Source organism: Dipodomys spectabilis, unplaced genomic scaffold (assembly GCF_019054845.1).
Source record: "Dipodomys spectabilis isolate Male_0828 unplaced genomic scaffold, ASM1905484v1 ptg000054l, whole genome shotgun sequence".
NCBI classification, from domain to species: Eukaryota; Metazoa; Chordata; class Mammalia; order Rodentia; family Heteromyidae; genus Dipodomys; species Dipodomys spectabilis.
The window spans coordinates 6,463,726-6,476,678 of record NW_024870731.1 but is presented as its reverse complement, the minus strand read 5'-3'; the positions used below and the strand labels follow the sequence as shown (position 1 = coordinate 6,476,678).

The 12,953-nt window shown below is 51.4% G+C and overlaps 2 protein-coding genes across 5 annotated transcripts in view; one reads left to right on the top strand and one right to left on the bottom strand.

Annotated features, from left to right (window-relative positions):
- Nisch (nischarin) overlaps positions 1-12,953 on the top strand; it is a 60,816-nt gene that overhangs the window by 12,334 nt on the left and 35,529 nt on the right. For 3 of the 4 annotated variants that reach the window (XM_042679894.1, XM_042679893.1, XM_042679896.1), the window contains exon 1: positions 12,066-12,252. In XM_042679894.1, coding sequence (XP_042535828.1) covers positions 12,157-12,252 — 96 coding nt within the window. In that variant the 5' untranslated portion in view covers positions 12,066-12,156. Of the gene's footprint in view, positions 1-4,339; positions 4,403-12,065; positions 12,253-12,953 lie in introns of those variants that run through there. The other variant, XM_042679895.1, reaches the window with a different exon arrangement.
- Tnnc1 (troponin C1, slow skeletal and cardiac type) lies at positions 6,490-9,318 on the bottom strand. Its single transcript, XM_042679899.1, has 6 exons — positions 9,256-9,318; positions 7,750-7,780; positions 7,339-7,485; positions 7,039-7,153; positions 6,787-6,923; positions 6,490-6,693 (listed from the first exon to the last, which is right to left on the bottom strand). Exons 1-6 carry the CDS (start codon positions 9,277-9,279, stop codon positions 6,662-6,664), a joined length of 486 nt encoding a protein of 161 aa, XP_042535833.1. The 5' UTR covers positions 9,280-9,318; the 3' UTR covers positions 6,490-6,661.

The window sequence follows — 12,953 nt, the reverse complement described above, 5'->3', positions numbered from 1 at the left end:
GCCATACTTCACAGATCTGGGACTGACAAGAGATTAATAGACAGGGTCTCCTACCCATGCCTATCTCTTCTGGTGTCCAAGTCCCACAGCCTGTCCCCATATCTTCCTGACCACATCTCAACTCACTTGGCCTTGCTTTGAGATAGGGGATACCTTGTACCCAGTGGAAGCCTCTATTGCTCCATTTCCAAGCCTCTATTGCTCCATTTCCCTCAAGCCTCCAGTCCTTCAGAGGTATAGGCCCAGAGCGCAGCAGGTCAGCAGTGGGCTGTTCCCAGAGCCCATGAGCCCTCCAACCATGGTTCTGCCACACTTTACTCCCTCTGCCCTGCACTCTGCTGGGGAGCAGAGCAAGGAGCCATGGATGAGGGCCAGGCGGAAGACAGGACTGAGGGACAAATGAGAGGCAGAATGTCTCAGAGGAGCTCATGCCTCTGACCCCCAAATGGATCCCCTCACTCTACTCCAGACCTACTTTTAGAATCTGAGACTCTGAGCACTAAGATTTCAACCCTGAATTAAAATTAGAGCTCCCAGGATTCTAGAAACTCCTGAGGTTTGGAGCCCTGAGGTGAGAGTCAGGAAACATGGGGGTGATAGAGAGAGAGGGAATGAGCAGGTCGAGGCTACATAGTTTGAGAACAGGTTCAGCTCTGCTCTTCTCCTTTCTGGAATCTTCTTTTGCTTTGGGGGCTCGTAGAGGTTAATGGATCCCATCTTTTCTCCTCACCTGATCCCTGAAAGAACAAATTGGCCCTTGAGTCAACCTGAGAAGAACCTAGGATCCCCAGCTCTGTCTCCCTGTCTTCTTTCTTGGGACTCATGCATATTCTTCACAGCAGTGTAGGGGGAGGGAGGTGCTTATCTAGAAAGGATCCAGAAAGTACTCAGAGAGACCAGTGACTGGGCTTGCCCTATCCACCTCTGGCTCTGTTTGAGAACCTTAGCCAAGGCTCTTTACTCTCTATGTCTGTGGTCAGTGCCTAGGGCTGGGGACCTTGGATGTAACAAATGGGCTTTATAAACTAGCAAGTGGTACTAAGACAGAAGCAGCTATGGTGGTGATCATACACTGGGTGGGATGATTATATCCTTGGTAGTGTGGAGCCCCTCTGCCTCCATTTCCCTGAGGAGATACTTTGGCACAGAGCCCAGGCTGGAGCCAATGTACAGCTAGAGATTGAGTCAAACAAATCTTCAGCCAGCATGAGGCCACCAACTGAGGCAGGAAGTACAAGCACTCCTCAGCTTTCCAGGGGTCTCCAGTCAGCCGAGCCCCCAGCTAAGGCTGGAAGGAAGCCTGTGTCTACAATGGCAGGGTGGGTGGGGCAGCCCATACCACACGGTGGAAACACTCTGACCCACTAGGAGCCCAGATTCTTAACTGGTATGGCCTCAGTCATGTCCTCTCCCTCTATGGACTGATTTTCTGTTCTAAAGACTAGAGTAAGGACCATCCCAAAAGGCTTCTTACTGCTAGTGGAAGAGACCCAAGGTACCCTGAAGTCGCCAATCAATGGACCCAGTCATGGGCGCTGTGTGACATCTAGTGGATAATGAGGGAATTGCAGGAGACCCCAAAGCTGTCTATCAGGAAGTCAGGCCCTGCCTGGGGGGTGTTGGGTAGCGGGACATCAGGACCATCCACAAAAATTGCAGCCTGTTGAGGAGGGAGGTAGGAACCAGACAACCACAAAATTCCAAGCAGGGGCAGTAGGAGATCCTCTAGTAATTGCTTTTGATGTGAGGAATCAAAGGAGGCTTCCTGGATGAAGCATATCTAGGCAAAGCATATGGATGGATGCGCATAGGTGGCAACAAGCCGTGAGTTGGTGGAAGTTGTGAGCCACCAGCCTGCACGTGCTATGTGTGATGTGTATGTTCACATAGCAGGTGCTCTGATGTGGATTCGTGGCAAGTCATAGTCAAGCCATTCCTGCGTGGAATTCTGGAGTGCACATGCCTGGAAAGAGTGGTTGCTCCTAGCAACATTCCTACTAACCTCAGCAGAACAGATCTTGTGAACATTCCATGGGGTCCCTTCTCTACTAGAGAATGAGATGAACCTTCCAGTCAGGCTCCCTGCACAACTCCTTATCTCCTTCAGTATCCTTCACAGAATCCTTGAGAACTTGCCATCATCTCCTCTGCCTCTCATAGAACCTGCCCCACTCCCTGGCACTTGATGAAGGGAGAGCCAGAGCTCATCCCTCCGCTGCCCCTCCATGACAGTTCTCATTTCCCCTAACACTAGCACACATGGCCTTGAGAGGCAAAACTAGAAAGAAGTCAAAACAAGGGAAGGCATTACCCTGTCCAAAAAGAAATGTGCTCATAGCCAGGTGCCAGTGGCTCATGCATGTAATCCTCACTAACCCAGGAGGTTGATATCTAAGGATAGCGGTTCAAAGCCAGCCTGGGCAGGGAAGTCCATGAAACTCTTACATCCAACTAACTACCAGAAAACCACAAATGGCATTGTGGCTCAAAGTGGTAGAGCACTAGCCTTGAGTGAAAAAGCTCAAGGACACCACCCAGGCCCTGAATTTAAGCCCCACAAGTGACAAAGAAAAGAAAAAAGAAATGTAGTCATGTACTCATTATCTGACTTATGTAACTGTAACCCCTCTCTATATCACCTTTATAATGAGAATATAAAGAGCAACTCTGTAAGCTGGTCTGATCCCCCTCCTCTTTTAATCACAGTGGACTTCTTTCCCCCTCCCCAATCTCATCAGCTTACCCTTTGCCCTGCCAATCACCTGCTCTCCTCATCTCAGCCCTTCATCCTCAAGGACATGGCCTTTTTATGTCTCTTTGGAATATACTTTCTTCTGGATATCACTGACTCCACTCAAAACCCCCAGTGCTAAAACTTGCTGAGACATTTATCTGCCCTTCATTGCTTCAGACGCCCCCCCCCCATACTTTTCAGCTTACCCTTTCTTCCCATCCCTCTTGGATCCATAGCTAACACTACAACCAAGCCCTGACATACACTGCCCATCCAGAGGAAGACCCTACAGCTTCTGGCTCTGATCTATGTTGCCTCTGCACCACCCATGCTGTGCTGAGGTGTTGCCATACAAGCTTGTCTTCGGCATACAAATCATTCCTGCCCCCTCTTCCAACATACTTCCCTAAACCCCATGCCTTCTTTCAGTTCCCTGGACCCCAAGCTAAAGGCTCTCAACCTGGACTATCTTCCCTTAGGCCCTTTCCAATTGGGTTCACACTTGAATGCTCCACTGAAATTCTCCTTTCCACAAGACCAAGGCCTGGATTCTTCTGAATCTTGGGGCCATTCACTGTCATCCATACACTATCCCTGGCTCTTTTGTTCAAAGCTAGCACTCTACCACTTTGAGCCACAGCTCCACTTCCAGTTTTCTGGTAGTTACTTGGAGATAAGAGTCTCGTGGGCTCTCCTACCTGGGCTGGCTTTGAACCTCAATCCTCAGATTCAGCCTCCTGAGTAGCTAGGATTACAGGCATGAGCCACCAGCGCATGGATCCATGCCTACTTTTTTCCCTTCTTGTTCACCTAGGGTCTCTCTTACCCACTGGGTACATGTAATCCTCTACCTCCTCTCTATGGACTTTCCCTGGGAATCTCACTTGTGAGCAAAGCTGGGAAAGCGTTCCTAACTCTGATGATAACAACCTTCACACCTCTCACTTTGCCCTGTCCTGTGCTTCTGGTGGGCCCCCACCTTCCCACCAGCCAGTCCCAGAGACATCTCAATTTTAATGCAGGCAAAACCTCTCCATCGCTCCCATGGTCAGCCCATTAAAAATGCCTCACCTGATTGTAATTCTAAGAAAAGACAAGACAAGACAAACCCAGACTAAGTAACTGGTCTCTATCCTTCCAAAGTGCCAATACTGGCCTAGGGATGTGTCTCAAGTTATAGTGTGCTTGGTGAGCAGTCATGAGGCGCTGAATTCAACCCCTAGTGCTTCCAAAATACTAAGGTTTTGAAGGATGAGGAAAGACTGAGTCAGACTGGGAAGGAACCAGGAGCCAGAGAGCTGGGTTGTGCCAGTGTCATCTTTGGGATCTCCATTAGCTGGCCAGGAAAAGGACTCTATCAAGGCGATTAAAATGTCAGTAATGTCTGAAGGTGTGTTAGTAGTGTTGTACACATGCTAAGATACCAGATTTGATCCTTGTCCTATGATCTGGTTATCTGATTAAAAGTTGGGGAAGTTGGCTAAAGTGTATATCAAGAGTTTTTAATACCATTTTTTGCAACATTTCTGCAATTCTGAAATTTCAAGATGGGAAAAAATCCTTGATAAGTCGTCTATTGTAATGCTTCTTCTCATAATGCCCTAGGTTCCTGCTCAACCAATGAACAGATCCGGGTGGCATCAATCAGTGCACAGCCCAGGAGAGGAGGTATGGAAGGAGCCCTGTACTATAAGAACTGCCCTCTGATCCTAACCCATTTCCTGCTTAGGGACCCCCTCCTCCTTCTTGGAGTGTGTACTCTACTTCCAGTTTCAAGAAACTTGCTACCTCATTATTTAAAGGGGAAAACAAAACTAATGCAAAGGGGCTGGGAAGGTGGCTTAGTGGTAGAGCGCTTGCCTTGCATGCATGAGGCCCTGGGTTCGATTCCTCAGCACCATATAAGCAGAAAAAAGCCAGAAATGGTGCTGTGGCTCAAGTGGTAGAGTGCTAGCATTGAGCTGAAGAGCTGAAGGACAGCACCCAGGCCAAGAGTTCAGGCACCATGACCGACAAAACAACAACAACAACTAATGCAAAGTAACCTGCACTTCCTAAAAACCCTATGCTGAACCTGTGCCCACTTAGGCTTTCATCTCTCAGGAATTAGTAGTTTGTCCATAGTTCCTTACCTTGCATAGTCAATCCTGTGAGTTCTAGTTCTGGTTGCAAATAATGCCCCGGGTCCGTGTACCCCCTCTACCCTTCTACCCCAGCATCTACTGTGCTGAGAACCACTGCCCCAGCCTCCAGCCAACCTCCTGTCTCCTCCACAGCCTTTTCTCCTCTGTAATCTAAAAGCCCTTCATCCCCTCACATGAGCCGGGCTTCTCACGGGTTCTGGTTTTGCTCCCCTCTCTCTAAGGCTGCTGGAGCTTCCAACCCAACCCTGCCTTTTTGCTCTAGAGACTGAGTCTTTTCCCCTGTTGCTCATATGGCTGATTCCCTGACATTTTTCAAGTCTTGCTCAGTGAGTGTCACCTCCTCTTAGAAGCCTTTCAGGATAACTCTATTCTGCCACACTAGTTTCCTCCCTGCAATCATAACCCTCTTCATCCCCCTGAGTCAACTAGAAAATCCACAGGTTGGAGACTGGACTCACTCTGACATGTTCCAGCATCCAGCCCCATGCTAGGCACATGACGTGTGAGTAATCAAACCACTGGATGATGCAGTGGCAGGCCAGGTCCTCCACTGAGGTCCCTCTTTTCCTCCAGTGTCACTCTAGGTGTCAATATAGGCATAAGAGATCCCCAGGCTTCTTGAGGACAAGCCTGTGAAGTCCCCTCTCCACTCCTCCCAGATCTTTCCAGGGACCAGACAGCTTCTTCCAGCTCTGGCTTCCAACAGAGGAATCTCTAGAATTCCAAGATTGTCTCTGGAATGCCCAGCCTGTCTGGAAAATGCCCGGGCTTGGGCACAGGTGCAGAAGCAGTAGGGTAGCTGGGTGGAGAAAAGACAGCTGTTGACATTCTGGCTAGAGCCTGGGTCACCGTGGCAGCTGTCTCTCTTGCAAGCATCATTACCAACACCTCCACTTCCTTGAAACATGGAGCCCACCCTCAAGGCCAACAGCACTGTTCTCAGGGCCACTCTAGCCTGGGTATTCCAGGCTCACCATCCTCGTCCACTTCATCAGGCGTTTGTTTCCTTGTCAGGGATGGAGGCCTGGTGGCTGGAGGCCAGTCTCTGAAGGTCACAAGAACTGGAAATTAATTCCAGTTTTAGATCTGATCCATGATACAAGAGCCTTTGCCTAGAGGTTGGATGTTGGATTTTCCCAAAAAGTCACCAGATGACCACATCTGTGAAATGGGTGATGCAGTGCAGAGAAGATTATATGCTCTTCCTCCCCTCCCTCCAGCCTGGGAATCAAGGCTGCTCATGGGAAATATGAGCAAGAAATGGATTAGAGCAGCTATGGATCTGCTGGACTCCAAAGGATCTAACATCACTTTATCCAGGGCTGAGAAGTTGCTAGGATTGCAGGGCTAGGAGGCATTCAGGGCTTACTGCAGCTAACTGTACTCCCCAAGTAGGGGCCCTCTAGATTGCCATCCTGGCTGATTAAAGTAATGCCTTAGGGCATTGCTAAAATGTGGGCTCCAGGGCTACCATGGTCTCCAGAGGCTCGATTGCTGCAGATAGGGCACAAAGGAGGGCACCTCTGCAGCCAGCCTGCCTAGGATAGGGTCAACAGGAAAAGTCCTTGGCCCTGGGACTTGGATCAGAGCCAGACACTAAACCTCCAAGGAACAAGGCTTTATTTGCACTCTCCAGGACAGGGGTAAGGAGCGGGTGAGGAGGGCCAGGGGTCAAGGACACAGCCAGGCTCAGGGCCTAGAGAGTCTGGCCCTCCTGCCCCAACCCAGAGTCTGTCTGGAGTGGGAAGATGGGCATTGGCAGCTTTGGGCAGAGGTCAGCAGCTTACTCCACACCCTTCATGAACTCCAGGAACTCTGTGGAGAGAGAGGCAGGCATGGATCAGAGGTGTAGGCCAGGCTGAATGTTGACCACAGGGAAGTGGGAAGGTCTTCCCTCCACCCACTCACCATCATAGTCAATGCGGCCATCATTGTTCTTGTCGCCATCCTTCATGAGCTCCTCAATGTCATCTTCTGTGATGGTCTCACCTGTAGCCTGCAACATCATCTTCAGCTCCTCCAGATCAATGTAGCCATCAGCATTCCTGCAAGGAAGGCAAGAAGGACCTCAGAAACTAGGGCAGGTCAGTGTGAGGGGAAAAGGTAAGATGGGGGCATTGGGAGATGGGTCAGGGCAAGAAGTCAAGTATCTGTGCTCACTTGTCAAACATGCGGAAGAGGTCCGACAGCTCCTCCTCAGATTTCCCTTTGCTGTCATCCTTCATGCACCGCACCATCATGACCAGAAACTCATCAAAGTCCACTGTGCCACTGCCTGGGTGGGCAGTGCAGCTGTTAGACCTCAGTTAATACTGTAAGCAACACCCTTCACATACACCAACTCCATGAGTCTCATTAGGCCACTGTGCCCACTTTATAGATAAGAAGACTGAGGCTTGGGGACAAAAAAAAGTCTCCTGATTAAACAGAAACAGGATGTAAAGACATGGAGGGGCTCACCATCCTCATCCACTTCATCGATCATCTCCTGCAGCTCCTCTGGCGTGGGGTTCTGGCCCAGCATCCTCATCACCTTGCCCAGCTCCTTGGTGCTGATACAGCCATCCTCAGCACCCAGCACAAAGATGTCGAAGGCAGCCTTAAACTCTGTGTCCAATGACCATGTGAGGAGACACAGCAGCCAGGGCTCACCAGACAGGAACTCAGAAGGTCAGACCCCTGAGGTCACCTGTCAATATGCCCACCTCCTTCTAAAAGGTCTCTGAGGTCACAGCAAGGGGATCACAGCTTTGGACTTTCAGCCTGGAGTTTTCTTCAATCCCCTACCATGCTCTTCCAGCCTGTTCCCCAGAGGTGCCCCTCTCCCCCCTCCCTCCCCCACCCCATTCCTCAGTTGACAAGAACACTTACCATTTTTCTGCTCTTCTGTCAACTGCTCTACCTGGAGAAGGAAAGGGGTCCTGAGACTCAGACTCAGGCCTTAACTGCTGTGGAAGAAACTAACCCATTCCAGGAAGGAAGACTGAAGCCAGAAAGAGGTGGTCATTTCCACGTCATGGAATAGGGGCCTCAGACCTCCTTTCTTGCCTCCAAAGCCATAAAGTTACCCAGCTAGCCTCACAGAGGCTGGGCTTGGGGTCAGTCTGACAGGTGGGTACTAGTTCCATGTCCAAGGTGACCCCACATAACACTCTATGCCCTTTGGGCCACCCTAATGAAACCCAAGCTGCATGGCCTGAGAGACAGCTGTCCTTCAAGTTGGGACAATAAAACCAATGTTAGGGATGAGCAAAGCCACCCACTGTAACCTGACCAGGATGACCACTGGACTATTTTTAACAGGGAGACAAAGTTAAACCTGGTGATTGTTCTGGGGACTTTGGTATGCAGGGGGTGGGGCAGCCTTATCAGGCTCTCAGGCTGCTTGTACTGCCTCAGGAGCCAAAATTAGTCCCCAGCCCTCCAAGCCTTCTATGGGCACTGGGTGGAGGGCTGCCTCCCTCCTCCCCAGCTCCATGGGCTCCTGCAGGATAGGCAGGGTTGCCTCTGGAGTCAGCTGTAGCCCTTCTCAGCCTCCTGAGTGGGGCCACATTCTAGGGGCTAAAGGGAGGGGTGTTTCCCCTGGGACAGCTGTCTGTGCCTGGATGTCCTTTTCTCTGGAGTGGGAGGAGGAACCCTTCCCCCCAGTCTAGAATAGCATCTGAAGCCCCCTCCCGCCCCCCCAGTGATCTCAAGAGGCTATAAAGACTTGAGGTGACTGCTCTCCAATCCTTATCTTCATCCCCAAAGCCCTGAACCCCAAGTTTTCCAGACCATGTGAGAGCTGGGCCCTTAGTTCTCTCCAAGTCTAATCTTTCTCGATGTTAGTCGTCAAAAGCCCCCTTCCCGAGCCCAAGACTCAGGCTTGGCAGCCTCTCTTTACAATGCCCTCTTCACAATCTCCTCTAAAGTAGTTCAGCCAGCTGAGAGGCTGGAGCGGGACAGCAGATGAAGAGAAGCAAAATGTAAGAAGCAGAAACGGGGTGACACGAGGGGAGAAGGCAATAGACACAGAGAGACAGTTCAGAAATTTTTTTTTCAAATAGAAGACCGGGAAAGAGCCCCACAACAACTACAAATACAGAGATTTGCTCAAAGGACAGTGACATAAACTGCAGACACTTAGAAGGGGACACAGGATACTAAAAGCTGGAACTTCCCCCTGTACCATTTCAATAGCCTCTCTTCAGACTCTGAGCCCCTCATCTTCTCTGCACCCCTGAATACCAGCTCCACTCTCCCAAAGGCCTGTGCTAAATATCTAACGGTCTCTCTTAGATCCCCATCACTTTCCTAGGTGACCTTGTTCCCCATTCTAAGCTACGCAGGTCTCCAGTGGGTCCACCCTCCCCTGCCCTGCCCAGGCCAGTCCCTCACCGCAGCCTTGTAAATGTCATCCATGCTGGAGCTCACAGGACAGATTGCTGAAGTTGCCAGCCAGCACTTAGCCTCAGCTTAAATAGCCCTGCCCCACATTCCCAGCCCAGCCCACCATTGCATGTGGTATCCTCCACCCCCTCCCCTGGCCTGAGTGATCTAAGCCTGGCCTGAGTTCCTGTATCCTCTGCCCAGGACAGGGAACAATAAAGGGCTTCAAGGACCAAGTTTCTTGCTCTCTGTTCCCCATACCTCACAGGGAAATCTCAGGAAAGGTTTCTTGAATGAATGAAAACATAAATCCAGGGTCAGAGCTGGAAAGTAGTAAGCCTCAGGCCAGGCTCTGTCCTATACACAGCAGCAGCTCCACCTTCCATCCAACCTGGGAAGTAGGTGCTATCACCCCTACTTTCCAGATAAGATAAAGGAGGATTCCTGAGGGCTTGATTTGCCCCCAAGATGTGGCTTATTGGATAGTACATGAAGAGGCTAGGACTCTTGGGCCCTGCCATAAGCAGCCTCAAAAACCAGGATCCGAGTATAGTCATATGGCACTTGTAAGGAAGTCACTGACACACCAAAACAGAGAAGTCTAGAGCCCTTCAGCCAGAGATACCAAAGGAGCCGTGCACAGACCTCCCATCACCCCAGAGGGAGCCGTGCTCACTTTGGGCTTGAGTCATTCAACAAACACTCCCACAGAGCCTCATCTGTGCCAGGCTCTCTTTCCTTACCCTCCATTTGAAATGCCACCTCCCTCTTCTAGGTCTGTTTTTCTAAGGGTTAGCACTGTAGTTCTTGGATGCAGTTCTTGGTTTGTACTCTGGCAAGATATCATTGGTGCCCAATGGAAAGCACATTCCCCTTCTCTCAGCCTGCAACCCTACTCAATACAGATCCCATTCCTCCACTAACACACCAGTTCTCCTGTCTTGTCCTTGACATGAATCAATTCTCTCAGGTCTCCAGGAGTGAATATGACAGAGACCTCAGAGTGTCAGAGAGACTAAGAAAAGTCTCAGCATGCTGGGCACTGGTGGTTCACACCTGTAATCCTAGCTACTCAGGAGGCTGAGTAGGAAACCAATCTGGGGCAGGAAAGTCCATGAGACTCTCATCTCCAATTAACCACCAGAAAACCGGAAGTGTTGCTATGACTCAAAGTGCAACCTCATTAGTCTTTTTTTTTTTTTTGGGGGGGGGTCCAGTTGTGGGGCCTGAACTCTGGGCCTGGGTGCTGTCCCTCAGCTCTTCAGCTCAAGGCTAGCACTCTACCACTTGAGCCACAATACCACTTCTGGCTTTTTTCTTTTTGCTTATGTGGTGCTGAGGAATCGAACCCAGGGCCTCATGCATGCAAGGCAAGCACTCTACCACTGAGCCACCTTCCCAGCCCAGCTTATTAGTCTTGAGTGAAAAAGCTCATGACCAATATTAGCGAAATGAGTTCCCTTTCCATAGCTTACTACACTCTTCCCCTCTCCACAGCTTAGCGTGCCCCCTTTCTAGGCAACACTAGGCCCATTTAGTAAAGGCAGCAAATAATCAGCCTCCAACCCCCTTTCCCTTGGGATGGCACTCCTCTGGGGCAGCTACCACCATATAAGTCAACAAGAGACCCTTAGAGTATCCCTTCAGGTCTAGGCAGTTGCAGGGCCTGTTATCTACTATTTATTTGGGCAGCAGCCATAAATCCTAGTCCGCCATGATGGAGCCCCTGGCCCTGAAGTCCACACCTGGGTCTCTACCTCCTAGCCCCTTCTAGCCCCTCCTAAACCTCTTAGGTTATGTAGGTCACCTCAGACAATAGCCAGCACTTCTTTTCACTTCTCCTTTATGATAAGAGGTCTTGCCTGCCCCTTTCCCTGCAATAAACCTTTCTTTTTTCTCTGTACCTGGATGTCTGCATGGTTTTCTGGCAAAGTCTAATTTTACTTTATCAACCAACAATAATAATAACAACAACAACAAAAGAAAGAAAGAAGAAAGAAAGAGGGGGGAAGGAGGAAGGGAAAGAGGGAGGGAGGGAGAGAGAGAGAGAGAAAGAGACAGAAAAGAAAGAAAAAAGAAAAGTCTCAGTGTCTGGTTGTGCAGTGTAAATAATAGGCTGGGGTTCAGACTGTGGAGAAATGAGGGTGGAAAGCTGCATCCTATCTCAAAAATAACCAGATCTAAAGGGCATGGAGGCATAGCTAGCTCATGCTGTAGAACATCTGCCAGCAAGCAGGAAGCCCTGAGTTCAAATCTCAGTACTGTCACAAGAAAGAAAGAAAGAAAGACAGAAAGAGAGAAAGAAAGAAAAAGAAAGAAAGAGAAAGGAAGGAAGAGAGAGAAAGAAAGAGAAAGAGAGAGAGAGAAAGGAGGAAGAAGGAAGGGGAAGGAAGGAAGGAAAAGCAAAGCAAAGCTGTTATTCCGGCCCTGTTGGGCTCTGGTCTAGCTCATTCCTTGGAGAAGGAACAGCCGGGTGAAGTGTTGTTAATTGCCCTTTTTCCACAGGGGGAAAGGTAAGGCTAGGCGGGAGCAGGGACTTGCTTCGGTTATCTTGCCCGAAGAGCAAGAGGCCCATGGCCTCTGCCATCCCTTCTTAAGGACCAAGGAGCGAGCGAGTACCGACCCCAGTGGCCTTTGCCTCGTAGCTAGACCAAACAACCCGGCAATTACGCAAGAGAGCCCTCAGGCCCGCACAGGCTGCGCATGCGCGCCGGGGGCGGGCCTGTCAAGCGCCGGGGGGGGGGGTCGGGGAGGGGTCCGGCGAGGGGGCGGGGCGAGGGAAAAAGACAGCAGGGCCAAGATGGCGGCGCGGGCGGGGGGCGGCGGGGGCAGGGGGCTGGGGGGACGCTAGCCCCGCCCCCTGCTGCTGCCAGTCCTGCGCCGGGCGGCGGCAGCGACGGAGCCGGGAACATGGCGGCCGCGGCACGCAGCTTCGGGCCCGAGCGGGAGGCCGAGCCGGCTAAAGAGGCTCGCGTAGTGGGCTCCGAGCTCGTGGACACGTACACGGTGTGCAGGGGGCGCAGGCACCCGAGATGGGGGTGGGGGCTGGAAGCCGGAGTCCGGGTCAGGGGGCTTGAGGAGGGGTCTGTCTGGCCCCGCAGCCGGGAGGACCTTCTCTGCTGTGGCGTGAATGGGGGCCTCAGGGGGGCGAGAGTGAGGACGGGTCTTGGTCCCGTAGGTCCCGGGAGGGGTGGCCCGCCCGGGGCGGGGATTCGGCAAGGGGTTACTCTGGAAGGCAGCATCCACTCGCTGGGATCTGGGGAATAATGGGTACCTGGGCGGGGATCCTCCAGGCCTGGTGGGTTGCAGCCTGCCAGGCTTTGATCGCGGGTTTTGGCCGCGGGGAATTGGGAAAGGGGACTCAGGTTTTAGGTCTGGAAGCGGAGAAGATAAAGTCCCATCGGGCCCAAGGCCCTTGAGGGGTCGGGTGGAGACCAGAACTAGCCTGGAGTGGAGCTCCGCGGTGGGTTAAAGGGCGAGGCTGGGGGGGGGGGGAGGGGGGAATGTTGTAGCTCAGGCCTGAAGTCGAGATTTTACAAACCTTCGTGGGTTTGGGTTGTGGGGGCGAGATTGGCAGTAACAGCCAACACACATTTCTAGGCAGTGAGGGAGAATGAGGATAATAAAGGGAGGTAGTTCCCCAAGGCAGTAAGATAGGATGTTCCCCCCCAACCCCCAAGTCTACTGGGGATTGGATGCCAGGCCTA